At 35.5% G+C, this 17,907-nt stretch overlaps 3 protein-coding genes across 17 annotated transcripts; 2 read left to right on the top strand and 1 right to left on the bottom strand.

Annotated features, from left to right (window-relative positions):
- The first annotated feature begins 6 nt into the window (after positions 1-6).
- LOC143262233 (intermembrane lipid transfer protein Vps13-like) lies at positions 7-13,776 on the top strand. Of its 5 annotated transcripts, XM_076528124.1 has the most exons (39): positions 7-1,147; positions 1,228-1,526; positions 1,602-1,738; positions 1,822-2,110; positions 2,184-2,431; positions 2,501-2,623; positions 2,702-2,804; positions 2,875-3,024; positions 3,137-3,333; positions 3,405-3,542; positions 3,612-3,731; positions 3,789-3,968; positions 4,052-4,231; positions 4,330-4,491; positions 4,571-4,734; positions 4,824-4,944; positions 5,176-5,352; positions 6,101-6,325; positions 6,389-6,604; positions 7,047-7,088; positions 7,484-7,549; positions 8,249-8,452; positions 8,553-8,690; positions 8,772-8,918; positions 9,178-9,326; positions 9,417-9,528; positions 9,595-9,833; positions 9,915-10,077; positions 10,152-10,368; positions 10,445-10,620; positions 10,689-10,808; positions 10,886-11,007; positions 11,072-11,385; positions 11,469-11,590; positions 11,661-11,830; positions 11,901-12,015; positions 12,087-12,218; positions 12,600-12,767; positions 12,840-13,776. In XM_076528124.1, exons 1-39 carry the CDS (start codon positions 33-35, stop codon positions 12,885-12,887), a joined length of 7,308 nt encoding a protein of 2,435 aa, XP_076384239.1. In that variant the 5' UTR covers positions 7-32; the 3' UTR covers positions 12,888-13,776. The 5 variants fall into 5 exon arrangements, with proteins under 5 accessions (XP_076384239.1, XP_076384242.1, XP_076384240.1 ...); XM_076528127.1 differs by lacking the exon at positions 5,176-5,352; XM_076528125.1 differs by lacking the exon at positions 7,484-7,549.
- Positions 12,966-15,503, top strand: LOC143262235 (protein lifeguard 3-like). Of its 2 annotated transcripts, XM_076528132.1 has the most exons (8): positions 12,966-13,102; positions 14,053-14,159; positions 14,217-14,461; positions 14,535-14,588; positions 14,669-14,759; positions 14,854-14,979; positions 15,069-15,218; positions 15,310-15,503. In XM_076528132.1, coding segments are annotated over exons 1-8 (927 nt in total). In that variant the 5' UTR covers positions 12,966-13,101; the 3' UTR covers positions 15,463-15,503. The 2 variants fall into 2 exon arrangements, with proteins under 2 accessions (XP_076384247.1, XP_076384246.1); XM_076528131.1 differs by lacking the exon at positions 12,966-13,102 and having other exon boundaries at positions 14,040-14,159.
- Positions 13,100-17,651, bottom strand: LOC143262236 (uncharacterized). 10 transcript variants are annotated; one of them, XR_013036127.1, is made up of 12 exons: positions 17,349-17,598; positions 17,026-17,116; positions 16,908-16,960; positions 16,745-16,781; positions 16,587-16,679; positions 16,469-16,521; positions 16,306-16,342; positions 16,148-16,240; positions 16,030-16,082; positions 15,867-15,903; positions 15,615-15,801; positions 13,100-15,486 (listed from the first exon to the last, which is right to left on the bottom strand). XR_013036127.1 is itself a non-coding variant. In XM_076528137.1 (11 exons), the coding sequence occupies exons 2-10, from the start codon at positions 17,086-17,088 to the stop codon at positions 15,892-15,894; spliced, it is 486 nt and encodes a 161-aa protein (XP_076384252.1). In that variant the 5' UTR covers positions 17,089-17,116; positions 17,349-17,651; the 3' UTR covers positions 15,557-15,801; positions 15,867-15,891. The 10 variants fall into 10 exon arrangements, 6 of the variants coding, with proteins under 6 accessions (XP_076384252.1, XP_076384250.1, XP_076384248.1 ...); XM_076528137.1 differs by lacking the exon at positions 13,100-15,486 and having other exon boundaries at positions 15,557-15,801; positions 16,038-16,082; positions 17,349-17,651; XM_076528135.1 differs by lacking the exon at positions 13,100-15,486 and having other exon boundaries at positions 15,557-15,801; positions 15,867-15,957; positions 16,038-16,082; positions 17,349-17,634.
- Positions 17,652-17,907: the final 256 nt, after the last annotated feature.

Here is a 17,907-nt window from a genome sequence, read left to right as displayed (position 1 = left end):
TAAAATTCGAGATACTGCAAGTGGAAGCCGAAATGGTGCAGCGAACGTACGACCAAGAGATATTGTTAAGATTGGGCGGTGTTCAAGTGAAACAACACCATAACGAAGCGGAAATATTTATGGTGAACACGCCTATGACGTCTGGTAAAAACGAGTACTTAATAACAATGCAATATATAAACGTGAACAAGCGATCCCCAGATTTCACAACGAGACACGGATCCGTTATTAAATTGTTGAAGCTAGAATTCACGACGTTGGACGTTTTACTACATCAGGAAGCGTTGATAAGTCTTCTACGGTTTGCAACGTACATGCAAGATCAAATGAATTTGGTAACAAAAAGTGTGGCGGATGTAGAACAACATCCAGTACGTCCAAAAGTAAGCCATTTAACCTCCATTCAAGAGGAAACGTCTACTTTCTTTAGGGAACAAATCCAAAGACAGAAGCTTCGATCAACGCGTAGAAAGAGAACAATGATCGAACATATAGATTTGAAGATTCAGACTAAGGTTGGAACTATTCGTATGAAGATGGTTAGTGAATGCAAAGAGATCACTGCATTTTACGTTGATGGGATCACGGTAGGATTTATAATGAAAGCTTCTTATTCTCAAGCGAACGTTAATTTATCCTCCATCAGTATTATAGACCTTAATGCTGCGTCAGCTTACAGAGACATTGTATCGGTAACGGAGAACACCGAATCTTTGCAAGTTCAGATTATAATGTATAATATCGAGCCATCAGAGATCGACAAAAATAATATGTCTATTACTGTACTGATGGGCTGCTATCGCATCGTCTTCTTAAATATGTTTCTCGCCAGTATAATGAGTTTCTTAAATAACTTCCAAGCCGCGCAACAAGCTATAAAGAATGCATCAGCTGCAGCTGCGGAAGCTGCAAAAACAAACATTAAAGATGTACAGGAAAGTGCAACACGCATTGGGCTTGCAGTAAAAATTAAGGCTCCTGTTATATATGTACCGATGCATTCGAAGAGCAATCATTGTTTAACGCTGGACATGGGTAATCTCACTGTCTGCAACGTATTTAAAAAATTGGAGGTCACAAATGAGGCAGGAGATTGTCCAATTGTCGATGAAATGAAGATCGAGTTGCAAAACTTGAAATTATCTAGGTAATTATTGCAAATTCCACTCAAGTAGTCGACAGTACTGTGCGTGTGTGTGTGTTGTTTACTCTATTGTATCTTCGTAGGGTGAAGTTGAACATGGACCAATTTACGATTGAGAATGAAATATTGTTGCTAGAACCAGTTAGTTTCACGTTACTTATTAAACGCAATTTATCAACCGATTGGTTTATTTCTATTCCGGATATCGACATGTCTGGCAGATTAAATAAAATTAACCTGCTGATTAGTAAGGAAGATTACGTGACTGCGCTCAAAGTATTAGAAGAGAACTTAGGTGAGAAGGTCGAAGAAACGAAACCTATTCAAGGTAGTGTACAAACTGACAAGAAGCTTGAGGTCGAAGTTCAGCATCATCAAAGTGGTAAGGTCAAATAATACTTCATCATGGATCTGCGGTCGAGAATATAATCAATTGATTACAATATTTTTTAAACAGATAAACTTGAAATGACTGCCGCAACAGGAGCTGAAAGTATAGAGTTTCAGGAACAAGTACATGCACATACGTCCATTAAATTTGAATTTATCATGGATAGTCTTGTAATTAATTTATATACCGGCGGTTCTAAAATGGTAATTTGGTATTAACGTAAGAATTAGTATTGTTTATTTCAACTCGAAATCATCTTAGCTTGAAATATAAAAATAAATTTCAGCTACGATCTGAAAGTTCCCTGTTACATCTACCAGAGAATGGATTGGCAAAGTTTTGTTTAACTCATTTTGCACTGAAAGGTAGAATATTTGCCGACGGTTTAATGGCAACTTCGATTCTCCTTATGAACTGTACTTTAGATGACACACGCCACAGTAGACAAGGTTCTCTGATTAGAATCATGGAAAGAACAATGACTCTACCCACTATGAATGAAGTGGAAGTAGAGTCTAAATCGGTTCGCAGTATGTTAGACATGACCATTAAACAAAGCTTAAATGATACCTTTGGTAAGATTTAATGATAACTTTTTAAATCCGATTCAAATGAATTAATTTACGAGACAAAATTTCTTACTTGCAGTCGATGTCAAAGTTTTCTCCTTTAGTATAATCGTATCCCTTGATTACTTAATGAAACTTAAGGATTTCTTTACCACCGAGGAGGAGGCATCGATAAGTAAACCAACACACCAAGGAGTAGCAAAGAAAAAACATACTCCTGCCGCACCAAATAAAACAATGTTCACTATTAATCTGCACATCGAGAAGCCGGATATTATATTACTCGAAGACATGGATGACATCAATTCAAATTGCCTCATATTGAATGTAATAAATGTTTATCCAAGTTTTTCTCACATTTTATAGATATTATATATTATTATTTTTACTTTTAAGACTGAACTGATCTTAAAAGTACGATTAATGGGTGAACACCAAGTGATAACTGGTTCTATAAAAGATTTGTCGATTCTGGCTGGTATATACAATCCAGCGAAGAGGAATGACTGGATATATCAGGTAAAATTTTGAATATGTTTCCTCTTTTAAATGCCATAATTTTCTGGCACAGAATATACGATTGATTATTCTCCGAAGGTTCTAAGACCATGCAGTATTAGCGTAGCTGGCTCTACACCAGAAGGGAAAGGTCTTCATATAGATGTTTGTTGTACCGATATTCACGTATCGGTGTCACCAGGTACATTAATCGCACAATCGAAGAAACTGAATTTCTGAAACATAATCATTCTCTAATGTTTTGCTTGCAGGTGTGATAGAAATATTAAATAAAGTTGTCCACACTGTTACGAAAACGGAAGTAAAAGATCAAGAAGAGGATCAGATTTCTGAACCAAATTATCAAGGATTGTGGATTATAACACCATACGAGGAGGGTGATTTTTGGTTCCTCAAAACAGGTAAATGCATACGCATCTTACATTACACAATTGTGATAAATCATATTATATCGTGGACTGGTAATTTTACAATGTCTCAATATGTTATTATAACTCTATTTCTTTTTAATAGAATTCGGGGTAGAAGCTTTAGAGGATTTTGTATATTCTGACGACGAGGTTACTGCAGATTACAAACCAGAACTGGCAATAATTTCTGCACCAACGATTTTATTCACATTAGAGGCAGGTGTTGGCAATAAAACCCTACCCATGCTTTTGCTTCATATTGGATTTCAAAGCAATATCAATGATTGGAGCTCGAAGTCGGTAAGAATTGTAATAGTATTCTTAATGATTATATCTTCGTGACGTTCGCTTAAAAAGGTGAATGCTTCCAGATGAATGTGGAAGCTACGATGTCGTTGATTATGGCATATTATAATAGTTGCCTTGCTTTGTGGGAACCCTTAATCGAGCCTGTAGAGGGAATGAAGAATGGAAAACGTATTTCTACGCCATGGGAATTGAAAACAAAAGTAACGTATATCTTATATTACTTGACTAAATTATATAATCTTGATAGCTTTTCTATCGTTATTTGCTAGGTACAATTTAATGAAATCGCGATAGGCTCTAGAGGAGCTAGTGTAGCAAGTCCAACTTCTGAGAATGAACCGGACGAATGGCACCAAACAGCGAAAATGTCTATTGATATAGAGTCTTCGGTAAGTCATATTTAAACAATTGTATCTATGCATTTTAACGATATGCTTTTGCAACAGGAAAATCTGGAAATAACCGTGACCAAAACTTGTCTGGACGTGCTCAAGCAGCTTGGCAATGCATTCTCATCTGCGATGACTGCTGGTGAAAAAGGAACTGCTAAAAACCTTGCACCATATGTGCTGAAAAACGAAACCGGTTTGGCTATGGTTTTAGATTTAGAACGCAGTCACTTTAAGGTGTCTTTTGCAATTAGTTTACAAAGCCTTGCTAGACTGAAACTCATAGAAGCTCGAGCATTGTATCATGAATTTTATTGTAGGTATTTGATGATAGGTCAAAAGTAACAGGAGAAAAAACTGACTCATACATGGAAGTAATCCTTGAGACTGGCGCATCAGTGGAACTTGCTTCTAAAACAACGAAAATTGAAACGCCCCTGTTGGATCAACTGAAGGCTGATTCGATTAAAGAAAAAGAAGATGATAAATTCGTTATTTCGGTAGGATAGATTTTATTTTAATGCTACTCTTATTCGTGGTGAAATTAAGCGAAAAAAATAACATTCTCAATTTAATTCATATACAATATTTCCGAAAGTTTAAAGAAATCGGCTGCACATTGGCTATACCGGTTCTAAGAGCCGACAAGAGGTTCTTTTCTTTGAGATATCGAAAGGAAAGTTCTGAAGAATGGGGAATCGTATCTGATGTTTTAGTGGATGAAGGGAGCACTATTGTAACTCTTCGAAGTATTCTACAGGTTCGCTTCTCTCTCATTTCTACTGATAACCGTTTACCAATTTAATGAACTTATTAGAATAATATTACGTGTGTTTTAGGTGCACAATCATTTCAGTGACCCAATATCTGTATATTACATGACTAGACGTGGAAATGAAGTTGAATGTGTGGGCACTGTCGCTCCAGATAGCAAATTGAATCTTCCATTAGACGCAGTGTACACTCCAACGAACACTTATTGGCTATTTTTCAGCGTTGACAAGTAATATAACTGAATACGATACTTTTAATACTTATAATTTAGTCAGCCATTCGAAGTGCAGTCACATGTATATTCCATTTGGTTCATAGGTATATGGTGTCGATAGAACCATTCGTTTGGAAAGATTTGCAAAAGACAGTGTCTATGACAAAACTTCTAAAATGTGAAAGCCGCACGAAGCAGGAAATAGTAGAACCGTTCTACATAAAGGTAATTCACTATATTAATGTTTCTACACATTGACACTTTTAGCCGACTATTTTATTATGTTCTAATTATGTTGATACTATCATTATTCAATTAAAAGTGCACTCTGTGCGTCTAACTAAGCACTGATTATACGAATAGGCATATAATTTGAACTATGTATATATACAGACGGTTTCGTTGAAACACTATTACATACTTCTATGTTACATAAGCAGCAGTTTTTACTTTTAGATGTTTTGCGTGATGATTGTGGTTGGTAGTATTTTATATAATAACAACACTGTTGGCTTATTATTTGATGCTATTAACTGGCGATCCATATTCTGTCATTTCGTTGATTATATCAAGCGTTTTTGCTTGAAAAGTTTACCTTCCGAACACCCAAAATATGTGAAAGCACCTATTCAGGTACTACCATTTTCCTAATTAGATTTGAAAAAGGTTTGTGATCTAGGTATTTATTTGGGTATCAAACAAATATGTATTTTCCTATCACTGTTAGATAGTTTAATATTATATAACTTAAATGTGAATGTGTATTTGCAGCAGACAACACAATAGCATATACTGCAGTTGCTAGTTGTATATTATATTGTTAATGTAACACAATAAACAAATGCAGAAAGGAGAATAAACAACGGAGTGGACAACGGTTATTCTTTAATTCTGACATATTTTGCAAGAATATTGTATAACTTTCTTAGATTGTCCTCCTGTTCTGTTTTATTCTTCTCCTCGATTAAGAGTTGATTTTGTTATTCAGATAATACTAAATGATTAGATGTTACTTAGCAGAGAAGTCTATTCGTTATTTATTTCTTGTTTTGCTACACATACTCATCTCGTACAAAACAAAACACCATGAAGTCAATATATGTAGATGCAGAAGATGTTGATGATACATTTTATATCATTAATATTTGTTCTGTAATACGTTTACATACATACTGTAATATGTTAACTGCATGAATCTTGCGTTTCATTCTTGTTACTTAGAATGGTATATGCTGCAACGTTGAAAATAATTTTACTGACGTAGATATTTATGTAAAGAATGATAGTGTAATATAGTATTATAGCATAAAATCTAACAAAATAAGCAATACGATCTGTACGCAACAAGAGCCGTTCTAATGGTATATCGAATCATTTGCAGGTTGTAGGAGAAATAGAACAGGTCTACTTTGAGAACACGAGTCGACATACGATGGCTAGTACTATTTACAATGTTCATTTGTATCCATCTGTGTACTTGAAAAATTTCCTCCCTATTGACATTATTGTGTCCATTCCTGGGACTTTCCAAGATAAGTTATTGGACGCAGGTACATCATATCAAATTCCTACAATCGATCCTGGAAAATCTCACATAGTTATCAAGGTACAGTTACAGATTTAAATTTTACAAAACAAATTAATGACTAACTTCAATAATTTGTTGTAGCTACCAAATTATTTAGAGAAAGACTGGTCATGCAGAGGCGAAATACTTGCAAACCCGCCAGAATTCTCAGTCTGGTCCTTCGAATCATTCGATAGTGCACAAAAAGTTATAATGGATTTGGGAATGCACACATCCTACAAACATGGATCTATCGTTATGGCATTATACTGTCCATTTTGGATGTTGAATAAAACAGGTTTAATGTTGTCTTATCGGGTGAGTATCAGCGAAACATGTTCTTACTTAATTCACCTTTTACAACGAAATAATTGGCCATAATTTCCAATTGTTGGCTTGTGTATATTTTGCTTATTATACATGTTTCTTTCAAACAGCCAGTTTTTCTGTAAATTTCGTACCTATTTTTGCTTATACTTTGTTGTAAGTTATTCTTCATTTTTTATGAGAATTCAATTAATAACTGCGCAACATCAGTACAGATTATTTTAATTAAAACAATGATCACAACGACGACGACGACGGCCTTAGTAGTTATGGTGTGTGCGTTAGGCATGCCATTCGACTCCCCTATGCTTGAGTTTGACTATTTATGCGATCCGTAATCGTTGTGCTGTCTTGTGCATGCTGGACGTAGTATAATGTTGCAAAATTCTTTCGATCAATCTGGTCGTATCTTATACAATACATTATTTTACAGAAATCAAGTAAGGGTGGCAAAGAACACTCAAGTCCAACCAAGGTAGTGATATCATGTTACAGTACCTTTTCATGCTTTTAAGCTATATGGATATATCTACTAAATGAACACTATCATACAGTGATGGTTATATTATTCTATGTAGTTCATTTTGAGATGAGACTGTTACGTAGATGAGAGATTCATTTGAAAAGTATTCTTTTGAAAGTGAGAACATTTTATGTGTTTTCTTCTGGGCGCAATTTATAGCATGCGAATCTTTCTAATCCATTTCTAAATAACATGAACATGTTCAGTTTCATTTATGCAATATACAGATATAGAATACAAGGCTCGTGAATCGTAGAATCATAAATTTGAGGAAGCTTCCATATAATTAAAATGATCATTTCAATCTTAAAAGATAACATGAAAATTCATAGAAAGGTATCTTTCAGAATTTGCTTTGTGTCAGGAAACCCCATCGACAACGTGCAGAGTACAGGAAGAAGAAAGCACGTTCGGTGACGATACACATTATTTTCATTTTATATTGGTGACGTTGATTCCTTGTTACACTATGCGATCATACAGTTTACGTAATCTGGTGAAATGAGTGTAACTGTGTATATTTCCTTGTTAATGTATAGTAACCCCTATTCTGTCCTAATCGATGCTTTCTTTTTAACTAAACCTACTACTAGAATTAACGATTAGATATTGCATACAATGCTTTACTAACTCCACGTGTACATATATGACATACGAAAATTAAAAGGACACATCACCATAGTTCCATTTGTGATCGATTCATCTCGCAGGTCCTCTAAATTGTTGCATTTACTCACATTTCTTCCATAGAGGCCTAATTAACAAGCGTGTGCTAAGTTAAATGCTTCTACACAATCACTGCAGTTAATTTCTTATACAAAATTCTTGAAAATATGTTTATATATGAAACGAAAGAATTACGAGATCAGAAAAATTTAGGTACATGAGTTTACAGGACTAAATTGTTAACTGGTGTTGGCAAATTTTTATGTACATTGTAATCGTTTGTATAACAATGTAATAACGTATAACATTGTTCCTTTGAATGAACAATGTTATACAAACTAAAGTGAATAAATTTAATTGCATTTCGTTTGCACGTCTCAAGTAATTTGCTAAAACATGTGTCAAACAACATTATCGTAGGCATTTCATTGTATAAATATTTTCAGAGCGGAGATGACTATTTAAATGTATTGTACCACCCAGAAAATTTCAAAGGACCCATACTATTCTCATTCCGCTCGAAAGTATTCTTTGGTAAAAAAAAGGCAATGATCAGAGTGGAAGATGGAGAATGGTCTGATAAGTTTCCAATCGACACTGCTGGAAGCGAGGGAATGGTTGCTTGCAAATATAATGGGTTGACATACCAGGTTCTTATTTAACTAAACATTAAACTAACTTTTATATTAAGGCATCGAAAGATTATTTATGCAATCAAAGAAATGAATTAATATCCTTTATGTTTTATAGATCGGAGTTCACAACCAACTGACCTATAATTCTTTAACAAAGCAGATTACATTTACACCGTACTATGTAATTATAAATAATTCTAATTTCCTTATCGAATGTCAAGAAGGTGATAGACCAGCCGATCCGATGTTCAAGGTAATTGTTCAAAAAAATGAAATTTCCTTCCTAATTAAAATTTTCACATGTTATACACTATAGCGTTATATTATATCCTAGATTCCTCCCGGTGAATGTACATCTCTTTGGCCTCGTTCTGAAACTGAACAAAAAACATTAAGAGCTAAGATTGTAGATGAACCTGAAACAACTGCACCATTCATTTACACCGAGAGCCATACAACTTTACTAAAATTAGATAATAAGGTTTGCTCCTAAATGATATTTTTATCCTAGAACTCCCAAGGGCCTGGGGCTCGTCCAATCCAAAAGTTTAACAATGATAAATTAAACCGATTTTCCTTCTGTAAAAAATTGTCAACAAAATTATTTATTATTGTTTATACATTGAAACTGTAGATATAGGAAATCGGTTTTATTTGTCATCATCAAGGTTGTGGACTGGATGGATCCTCCTCCTCATTAATATTCGTTCACACATCAAGTTAAAGGTATTTGTTAACAGTATGGTGGCATCAACGTGGACATACAAGTCAGCGAAGGCGGAGTTTACATTTCTCTATCCGTTTACACTTACGGAAATGCTCCAGCGTTAATCATTAATCACACATCTCACACCATTCAATTCTGGGAAAAGGGTTCGCTGAATGTAAGGTATGCATCTGACTTGGAAAAATTATATAGTATTGTTCAAGGCTAAGAGACAAGTAGTTCCCACGATGCCAAGACTATAATTTCTTTCAGATCTGTACAGTCATACAATAAAATGTTTTACACTTGGGAGAATCCTGCAGGTCCAAAGAAGATAGTATGGGAGGACAATAATAAAAAGGAAATTGAAGACACCCTGAGAAAGGTAGCCTGTGAAATTCTAACTACTATATCTGCTACTACTATTATTATTCAAAAATCTATCTTTTAGGACACTTTAGGTGCTTTCCAACTGCCAGATCTAGAGGAAGAAATATTTTATGTATCATTCTTGGATGGTACTCAACGAGTACTTCTATTTACGTCGAACATGAAGATTGCAGAGGACTGTCAATTGGCCGGTGACTTCGAAACGATAGAACAAGAAGTGACAATAAGTATTCACGGAGTTGGACTGTCGCTTGTGAACAACATAACGAAATCAGAACTACTGTACATGTGTATAGCTAGGTAAACAGTCTTTGTAAAAGTTCATGCGCAAGTAACCGATACATAACTTTATTTATTCATTCGATTATTATTTCAACGTAGTTCTGGAATCATTTGGGAAACAAGTAAATCTGCGGCCCATCGCTGGCGAGGTCTTAACACAAACGAGGTGAACATAATCGAAGAAGGCTACCAGAAATATATTCGAGAATTGCAAATAGGAAAAGACCCGTCGCAGAAACTAATACTCGAACCAAAACTAGAGGTAATCGAAATTACTAACGCAATTGTGCCGATTAAATTGTACAGAATTCGACACAATGAATGATGTGATTTTAGATTGATTACATGAACATGGAAATGTTGAAACCGCACCGTAGACTTCTGCGACGAACCTTCCAAACAGGGCTATGGTTGCAATACCGAACTTCGATGCATCAAGTGCAACTGCACGCAAAGATCAACAGACTCCAAGTAGACAACCAACTCACAGATTGTGTTTTCCCAGTCATCTTAGCCCCTGTACCACCTCCAAAGAGTGTCACTCAAAGTACCGGTATGTCATTTTTTCTTTTTTCTGATTACACATATTTCGTACCATTTATCGATCATTTTATACTTGCATCCAACAGTCATGAAACCGTTTGCTGAACTCAGTATGGTCAAACGGTTATTAGAGCACAGCAGTGTACAACAGTTCCGATACTTCAAAGTTCTCATACAGGAATTCCATGTGAAAGTGGATATCGTATTCATTAATGCAATAATGGGATTGTTGGAGGCAAATGAAGTAAACGATACAGAAGAAGTAAGTTCTAGTCGTACTATTCCCTTTAGTAAATGTACTTTCTAATAATAATTATTTATGTATTTCAGATTGAATTATTTAAGATAGATATGAAACTAGTTGACAAGCCGCTGATGTACCACGTCAGCCTAATTACAACAGCGGAACAGAAGAACTTCTTTGATTTGCTTCATTTCTCTCCGCTGAAGGTTTGTTACCAAGATTTTAGGAAAACATGCGTTTAATCGTACATATTCCATTGCAATTACTTTACTACATTCCTTAGATACACATAAGTTTTTCAATGTCTGGGAGTAGCAGTGGACCATCGGCAGTGCCTCAAGTATTAAACGTGTTATTGCAAGGGATTGGTGTTACATTGACAGACATCAACGACATTGTTTTCAAGTAATTGTCTCATATAATTACCGTTAACCAAACGATCGCGATAACTAATTTTTCCTTTTTATAGATTAGCATACTTCGAAAGGGATTACACTTTCATGACCACTAAACAACTAATTTCTGAAGCAACAGTGCATTACGTAGGCCAAGCGATCAAACAAGCCTATGTCCTCGTTTTAGGACTCGACGTGATCGGCAATCCTTACGGGCTTGTAATTGGTACTGTGAAAGGAATCGAGGACCTGTTTTATGAACCCTTTCAAGGTGCTATACAAGGACCTGGAGAATTTGCAGAAGGACTATTTCTTGGTGTAAGAAGTATGCTAGGTCACACCGTTGGCGGAATGGCTGGAGCCGTTTCAAAAATTACCGGAGCCATGGGTACAATTTTTAGTTCAATTATTAAATACTGTTACTATCATTGGTGACTGTTCGTTTCATAATGAAAATATTTACGATATTAGGCAAAGGTCTAGCTGCTCTTACGTTCGACAAGGATTATCAAAGGAAACGACAGGAACAATTGAACAAACAACCCTCTAACTTGCAAGAAGGTCTCGCTCGGAGTGGTAAAGGTTTAGTAATGGTACGTACAAAATGAGGACGATGAAATGATTAAATATAAATATACACGAAAAAAATGGTCAACACTGTAGGGGGTGTTTGATGGCGTAACTGGCGTCGTAATGAAGCCTATATCGGGCGCCAAAGAAGAAGGGGTGGAAGGCTTTTTCAAAGGATTCGGAAAGGGTGTCGTAGGTCTCGTTACTAGACCAACTGCTGGCGTTATAGACTTTGCTAGCGGATCGCTAGGAGCAGTGAAACGGTATAAGGGAATTTACTCATTTTATTAATAATTAAAGAGTGTCAATTAAATGGTTCGAATTACATTTTAGAGCAACAGAACTAAATGAAGAAGTAAAGAGGGTGAGACCACCGAGATTTTTCCAGCCAGACAATTTAGTCAGGCCGTACATAAGAGAACGAGCTGAGGGACATAAAATTCTAACTGTACGTATAAGAGATTTTTTATTTTTATGAATCGTACAATTGTCAGGTCTCATAAATGATTGTTTCGGCAGGAATTAGAAAAAGGAAAATATTCAACCACGGATATTTATTTCTACCATGCGTACATTTTTAAAGATGTAATTTTACTCACGGACAAGAGGATAGCATACTTGGAACATTGTGATTTATTTGGTGGATGGAGGGTTGGTAGATTTCAAGCCTAGTCAACTTTTTGTTCACGAGCTGACGATACATAATCCCCACTGCAACCATTATCGCATTCCGATCGACAGATCGATTCGCTCAAGCCTAAAGGTGGAATACAATTAATTGTAAGATGCTTACAATAGGTATCCCCCATCTCGGGTCATGCGAATCTACCTGGCAATCGGATACAATAATAGCTCAGGTTTTGCACCACCTTTTTACTTTTCTTAGTTTTTGCAATTTTACTGAGCATGCAATCCGCAATGAATCCTGCCTGGAATTTAAACTTGAGATATTAATGTATCAGTTCGTAATTAGTTATCTAGGCATGGTATATTTTTTGAACGTAAATGCAGTCACGCATAATGATCTTTTAGGTGGACTGGACCTATACATGGCAAGAAATTGGTGAACTGCCAAAATTAGTCGACAGAGGTATTCAAATTACTATTAAAGACGTCACTAAGAGGAGAAAGCTTGGAAAAATATTTGGTAGCGCAGATCAATCAAAAATACTTTTAATACAGGATCCCACAGTGCGACAGGTTAGTCGTAATAGTTACGTTATATTGTAAAAAGTACGTTAAATTTTAACACATTTTTTTTATTGTCAACAGATTTTGTTCAGTAAGATAGAAAAGCAAATTACACAATGCGGTCTATAACGGCGAAAAAAAATTGAAGAAAAAGTCAGATATGCCGCATAATTGAATATTTAAGTAAAATCCATTAAACTAATAGTGCCTGGCATTCTAAACACATAGTAAGCTTAGCAAACAAAACTTCGTGGATCTACATATTATAAAAAAAAGGTTTTTCTACAAACACTGTTTACAAGACTGATGTTCAATCGGAATCATCCGAGATTAGAAGAGAGTCAGTATGTAGTACCTTTATTCTTGTTACAATCACATGTTGGTTGAGAATTTCTATATTTTTAATGTCTATTGTTAGTTTTTTTTTATCGCACACTGTGCTGGTCTTAAATTCTAATCTGTGTTGCACAGCATGAAACCATCATTGTTGTACTATTCTTTATTGCTGAGTGTACTACAAACACTTAACAGAGGCATATATATATATATATATTATACGATTCAGCAGCGATGTAAATATTAAACGAGAAGTGCATAAGAATGTAATTTACGCACACGCTAAATTCGATTATACTTCCGTAGGTACCTGTCTAATTGTGTTAACATTATATTATATGTGTACAGAATGAATTGAAGTACTTTTACGTACACAGTACTATCTAATATTTGATACAGTTTATTACTTGTTACTTGGCCATTCATTCGGTCAGTTGCGTATCATATTTATGTCGGTCATGTTTTCTACATTGTATGCTACATACCGTGCCCTTGGTAATAGACTGCACGACGCAAATGATCTAAAAAGTGACTCGTTATATCTTCTTCCACAGCTTGTAAAATTTAGAATACCTCATCATACAAAAAAAGATACACACACATAGCTGTATTATTACGTATTGTTTGTATAAATGAAATGTACTATACGATGATAATTAAAAGGCTTTTTGCTTTCTATTAATTTCATTGTTTCCTTGCATTAAGTATTCCGACACTACGCAAAACTGTTTCCATATTACAATACTATATTGTATTTGTTGTATTGATAATGTTTGTGTCCGTTCACTTGTTCATTTGCAAATGTTTCCACGTCTATATTCAGAACTGATAGAAAGGAAATTTACACATCAAGATAAGATTTTATAATTTCATGTTAGTGGGCTGAATAAATTTGATTGACGTGTCTATTTAGTGCTTCAAATTCGATGCAACATTGATATATATATGTACTTGACAGTGACAATAATCATTAATTATTCGATGCAAGGGGATCAAGCAACTCAGCAACTGATACCAGGCCCTCCACAGTTACCACCATTGTACAGCGGGCAGAAAATTCAGACAGTGAGTAGAGCAACAGAATGACAGACAATACTCTAATTAACATTAACTCATTATTAGGGACCGTATACTGTTACTGTCACCGATGAAATGGTGGCGCAGAGAGAAAGGGAGAATCAAGAATTGTATAGAGCTTGGCGTGAACAACAAGAAAGAAGAGCAATGGGACCAAACGGGGATGGAGCAGATTATGTAGGCGATTTTAAGCATGAAGAAGTGAGAAGAAGCTTCATCAGAAAAGTCTTCTTAATATTGACGCTTCAGTTAATATTTACGGCGGCTGTTATAGCAATCTTTCTTTTTGTGTCAGTATTATTAATTATTAACATTACAACATTGGTTTCAATGACCTAACAGTCTTCTCTACTCATACTTCAGGGATGCTGCAAAAAAATTCATGATTCTACATTGGTGGATATGGATTATAGCATTGTAGGTGATATTTATATATATATTTATATATATATTTATATATTTTTATAATCAATCGATCGATTCATTATCTTTTTCAGTATATGCTTTACTATTTCTTATTGCACTGTGGCTTGTTCTGAACGTGCTAGACGCACGCCTCCTTTCAATTATATATGGCTGTGCAAATTGGTGAGATAAATGATACTATTCAAGGAATGACTGTTAAAATATGTTCCGAAGGCAATGAGAGAAGGAGCAAACGTTAAAATGTTATCATTTGCAGACACTAGCCCTATCGTATTTAGCTGCATTTGCCTCTGTCACATACGAGATTGAAATCATCTTAATGTCATTAGGTATGACATCGGCGATCACGTTTGGAATCGGTCTACTAGCAACATTTTCGAAGGTACTTTCGACGGCGTAAGAACAGGAAAGGTATACCATCGTTAACTTTTAACTTTAACTTTTAACTTTGAACTTTTAATCACGTTACAGTTTGATCTAACGATGAGAACGGGACTCATGATGATCGTTGGATTGGCTTCGATACTTGGAATTGTTGTGATAATGATAGTGCTCATCTTCACATACATTAGAGTATTGCACATTGTAATTTCTGTTATAGGAATGATCGTGTTATCAATGGTTAATATCGAACAAGTATTTCCTATGAACGGTACACAATATTTTAACGTTAATAACAATGAAACGGTATATTTTACGATGTATGTTTTAGTATTTATATTTCGATGTACAAACAATTATGGGTGGAAGAAGAATAGAGGTGCAGCCCAATGAAGTCATATTTGCAACGGTCCAAATTTATGTCGACATCGTACTGCTGTACCAATATGTTCTAATGTTCATGGGTTTAATGCATAATCAATGAATGCTATGGGTGATCAGAATAAACCTGCATTTCCAATGTAATTTGTTTTTAATATTATCACAGAGGAAATGGGAATGCTAACCAGTGCTAGTACTTTGTGTTTGTGGACCTCCATGTCCGACTTTTGTATTTTAGCATGGAACAGAACTTACATTAATTTTAGCATGGACCAGGATCGGAACAATCAAGAAATCATCAATTTTAGCATGGAACAGAGCCCCAAAATCATTAAAGTCTTGCATATACCAGGGCTCTGGCGAAAACAACTTCCGCAGTTATCGTTAATCCTTTTATGACTTTATTATTCATCAACCGATTGAACTCCAAAATTGATACTACCTGAAAAAGGAATGTCACAGCTTTCAAACGTCGGGTCTAAAAGCATAGATTGCACTATTAATTACCGAGGTATGGTCCGAGTCTCGAAACTTATTTGTCGCGCTGTGTATGCAAAGAAATTAGAAATATAAGGAAATGGCGGTGTTGATTGCGGGTCTGCGATTACAAAGAAAATTACATTTTATTCAGGCGTCGACAGTCTCACTTTTAGAGAGATTAAGTACGAACCTTTTTACCTGCAAAAGACACTGAAAGGGACCGTTACTATTGAATAGGCGAGCCTGTGAATAAGAATAGGTTGTAAATCGCTAGGTCAGTCCCAAAATCATTAAAGTCTTGCATATACCAGGGCTCTGGCGAAAACAACTTCCGCAGTTATCGTTAATCCTTTTATGACTTTATTATTCATCAACCGATTGAACTCCAAAATTGATACTACCTGAAAAAGGAATGTCACAGCTTTCAAACGTCGGGTCTAAAAGCATAGATTGCACTATTAATTACCGAGGTATGGTCCGAGTCTCGAAACTTATTTGTCGCGCTGTGTATGCAAAGAAATTAGAAATATAAGGAAATGGCGGTGTTGATTGCGGGTCTGCGATTACAAAGAAAATTACATTTTATTCAGGCGTCGACAGTCTCACTTTTAGAGAGATTAAGTACGAACCTTTTTACCTGCAAAAGACACTGAAAGGGACCGTTACTATTGAATAGGCGAGCCTGTGAATAAGAATAGGTTGTAAATCGCTAGGTCAGTCCCAAAATCATTAAAGTCTTGCATATACCAGGGCTCTGGCGAAAACAACTTCCGCAGTTATCGTTAATCCTTTTATGACTTTATTATTCATAAACCGATTGAACTCCAAAATTGATACTACCTGAAAAAGGAATGTCACAGCTTTCAAACATCGGGTCTAAAAGCATAGATTGCACTATTAATTACCGAGGTATGGTCCGAGTCTCGAAACTTATTTGTCGCGCTGTGTATGCAAAGAAATTAGAAATATAAGGAAATGGCTGTGTTGATTGCGGGTCTGCGATTACAAAGAAAATTACATTTTATTCAGGCGTTGACACTCTCACATTTAGATAGATTAAGTACGAACCTTTTTACCTGCAAAAGACACTGAAAGGGACCGTTACTATTGAATAGGCGAGCCTGTGAATAAGAATAGGTTGTAAATCGCTAGGTCAGTCCCAAAATCATTAAAGTCTTGCATATACCAGGGCTCTGGCGAAAACAACTTCCGCAGTTATCGTTAATCTTTTTATGACTTTGTTATTCATCAACCGATTCAACCAAAATTGATACTACCTGAAAAAGGAATGTCACAACTTTCAAACGTCGGGTCTAAAAGCATAGATTGCGCTATTAATTACTAAATACGCTATTAATTATTAAATACGTAATCTTTCTGAAAGAATACGAACACAAGTTTCAGCTATGTTTTTCAGATTTTTGAAAGTAATAATCGTATAAAATTGCGAGATTATTCGTCGCTTTCGAGAATCCTTCTCGTAAACCTTCGTAAACCAAAAATCATTACCTAAAATGTAGCTTACGGGTTTTCGAAAATTTTAATAATTGCAGAAATGATCGTCGTTTCAAGACGTTTGCAAATACGATGTTGTACAAGTGCGTACAAGTCGAATATCACGCCAAGTGTTTCAGATGGAGCGCTAAGCATACGGATGCGCGAGAAGAGTGAGACCGCGAGCACGGTAAAATGAGATGGTTAAGTTTCTCGTCCGTATGGACCCTTTCACATAGAACCCCAAATGATGGGGATAAAAATGCTTACTATGATGAAGCATGACTATACTATGGTGAACCAGAAATACTATGATGAAGCATGACTATACTATAGTATTACTATAATGAGATATACTATACTATAATGAGATATGACTGTACTTACATACTCTTCTTATTCCCTAATTATTTCTCTCTTAATTCTTTCTCCCTAATTATTCCCCTTTCTTATTCCCTAAACTGGCTCACATATCCCTATATAATTTTACATCCCTATCATGCAATCCGTAGTGGATCCTGTCTTAACAAGCGAATCATCAGCGAATAAGAGCAAAGAAAATTTTTTCGTCGAC

This window comes from Megalopta genalis, unplaced genomic scaffold (assembly GCF_051020955.1).
Source record: "Megalopta genalis isolate 19385.01 unplaced genomic scaffold, iyMegGena1_principal scaffold0100, whole genome shotgun sequence".
NCBI lineage: Eukaryota > Metazoa > Arthropoda > Insecta > Hymenoptera > Halictidae > Megalopta > Megalopta genalis.
The sequence above is the reverse complement of the archived record's forward strand: the minus strand, read 5'-3'. Positions and strand labels throughout refer to the sequence as shown.

Bases quoted from the DNA above. Each gene is read 5' to 3' on its own strand.
- LOC143262235 (XM_076528131.1), top strand. From the start codon at position 14,040: ATGTACTTGACAGTGACAATAATCATTAATTATTCGATGCAAGGGGAT. The intron at 14,462-14,534 runs GTCAGTATTATT...CTCATACTTCAG, and splicing joins ATAGCAATCTTTCTTTTTGT to GGATGCTGCAAAAAAATTCA. The intron at 14,980-15,068 runs GTACTTTCGACG...ATCACGTTACAG, and splicing joins TACTAGCAACATTTTCGAAG to TTTGATCTAACGATGAGAAC.
- LOC143262233 (XM_076528124.1), top strand. From the start codon at position 33: ATGGTGCAGCGAACGTACGACCAAGAGATATTGTTAAGATTGGGCGGT. The intron at 4,735-4,823 runs GTAATATAACTG...TTTGGTTCATAG, and splicing joins CTATTTTTCAGCGTTGACAA to GTATATGGTGTCGATAGAAC. The intron at 10,809-10,885 runs GTTTGTTACCAA...TACATTCCTTAG, and splicing joins TTCATTTCTCTCCGCTGAAG to ATACACATAAGTTTTTCAAT.
- LOC143262236 (XM_076528133.1), bottom strand. From the start codon at position 17,088: ATGAATAACAAAGTCATAAAAAGATTAACGATAACTGCGGAAGTTGTT. The intron at 15,904-16,029 runs GTTCGTACTTAA...TTGCATACACAG, and splicing joins TGTCTTTTGCAGGTAAAAAG to CGCGACAAATAAGTTTCGAG. The intron at 15,802-15,866 runs GTAATTAATAGT...TTCCTTTTTCAG, and splicing joins GAGACTCGGACCATACCTCG to GTAGTATCAATTTTGGAGTT.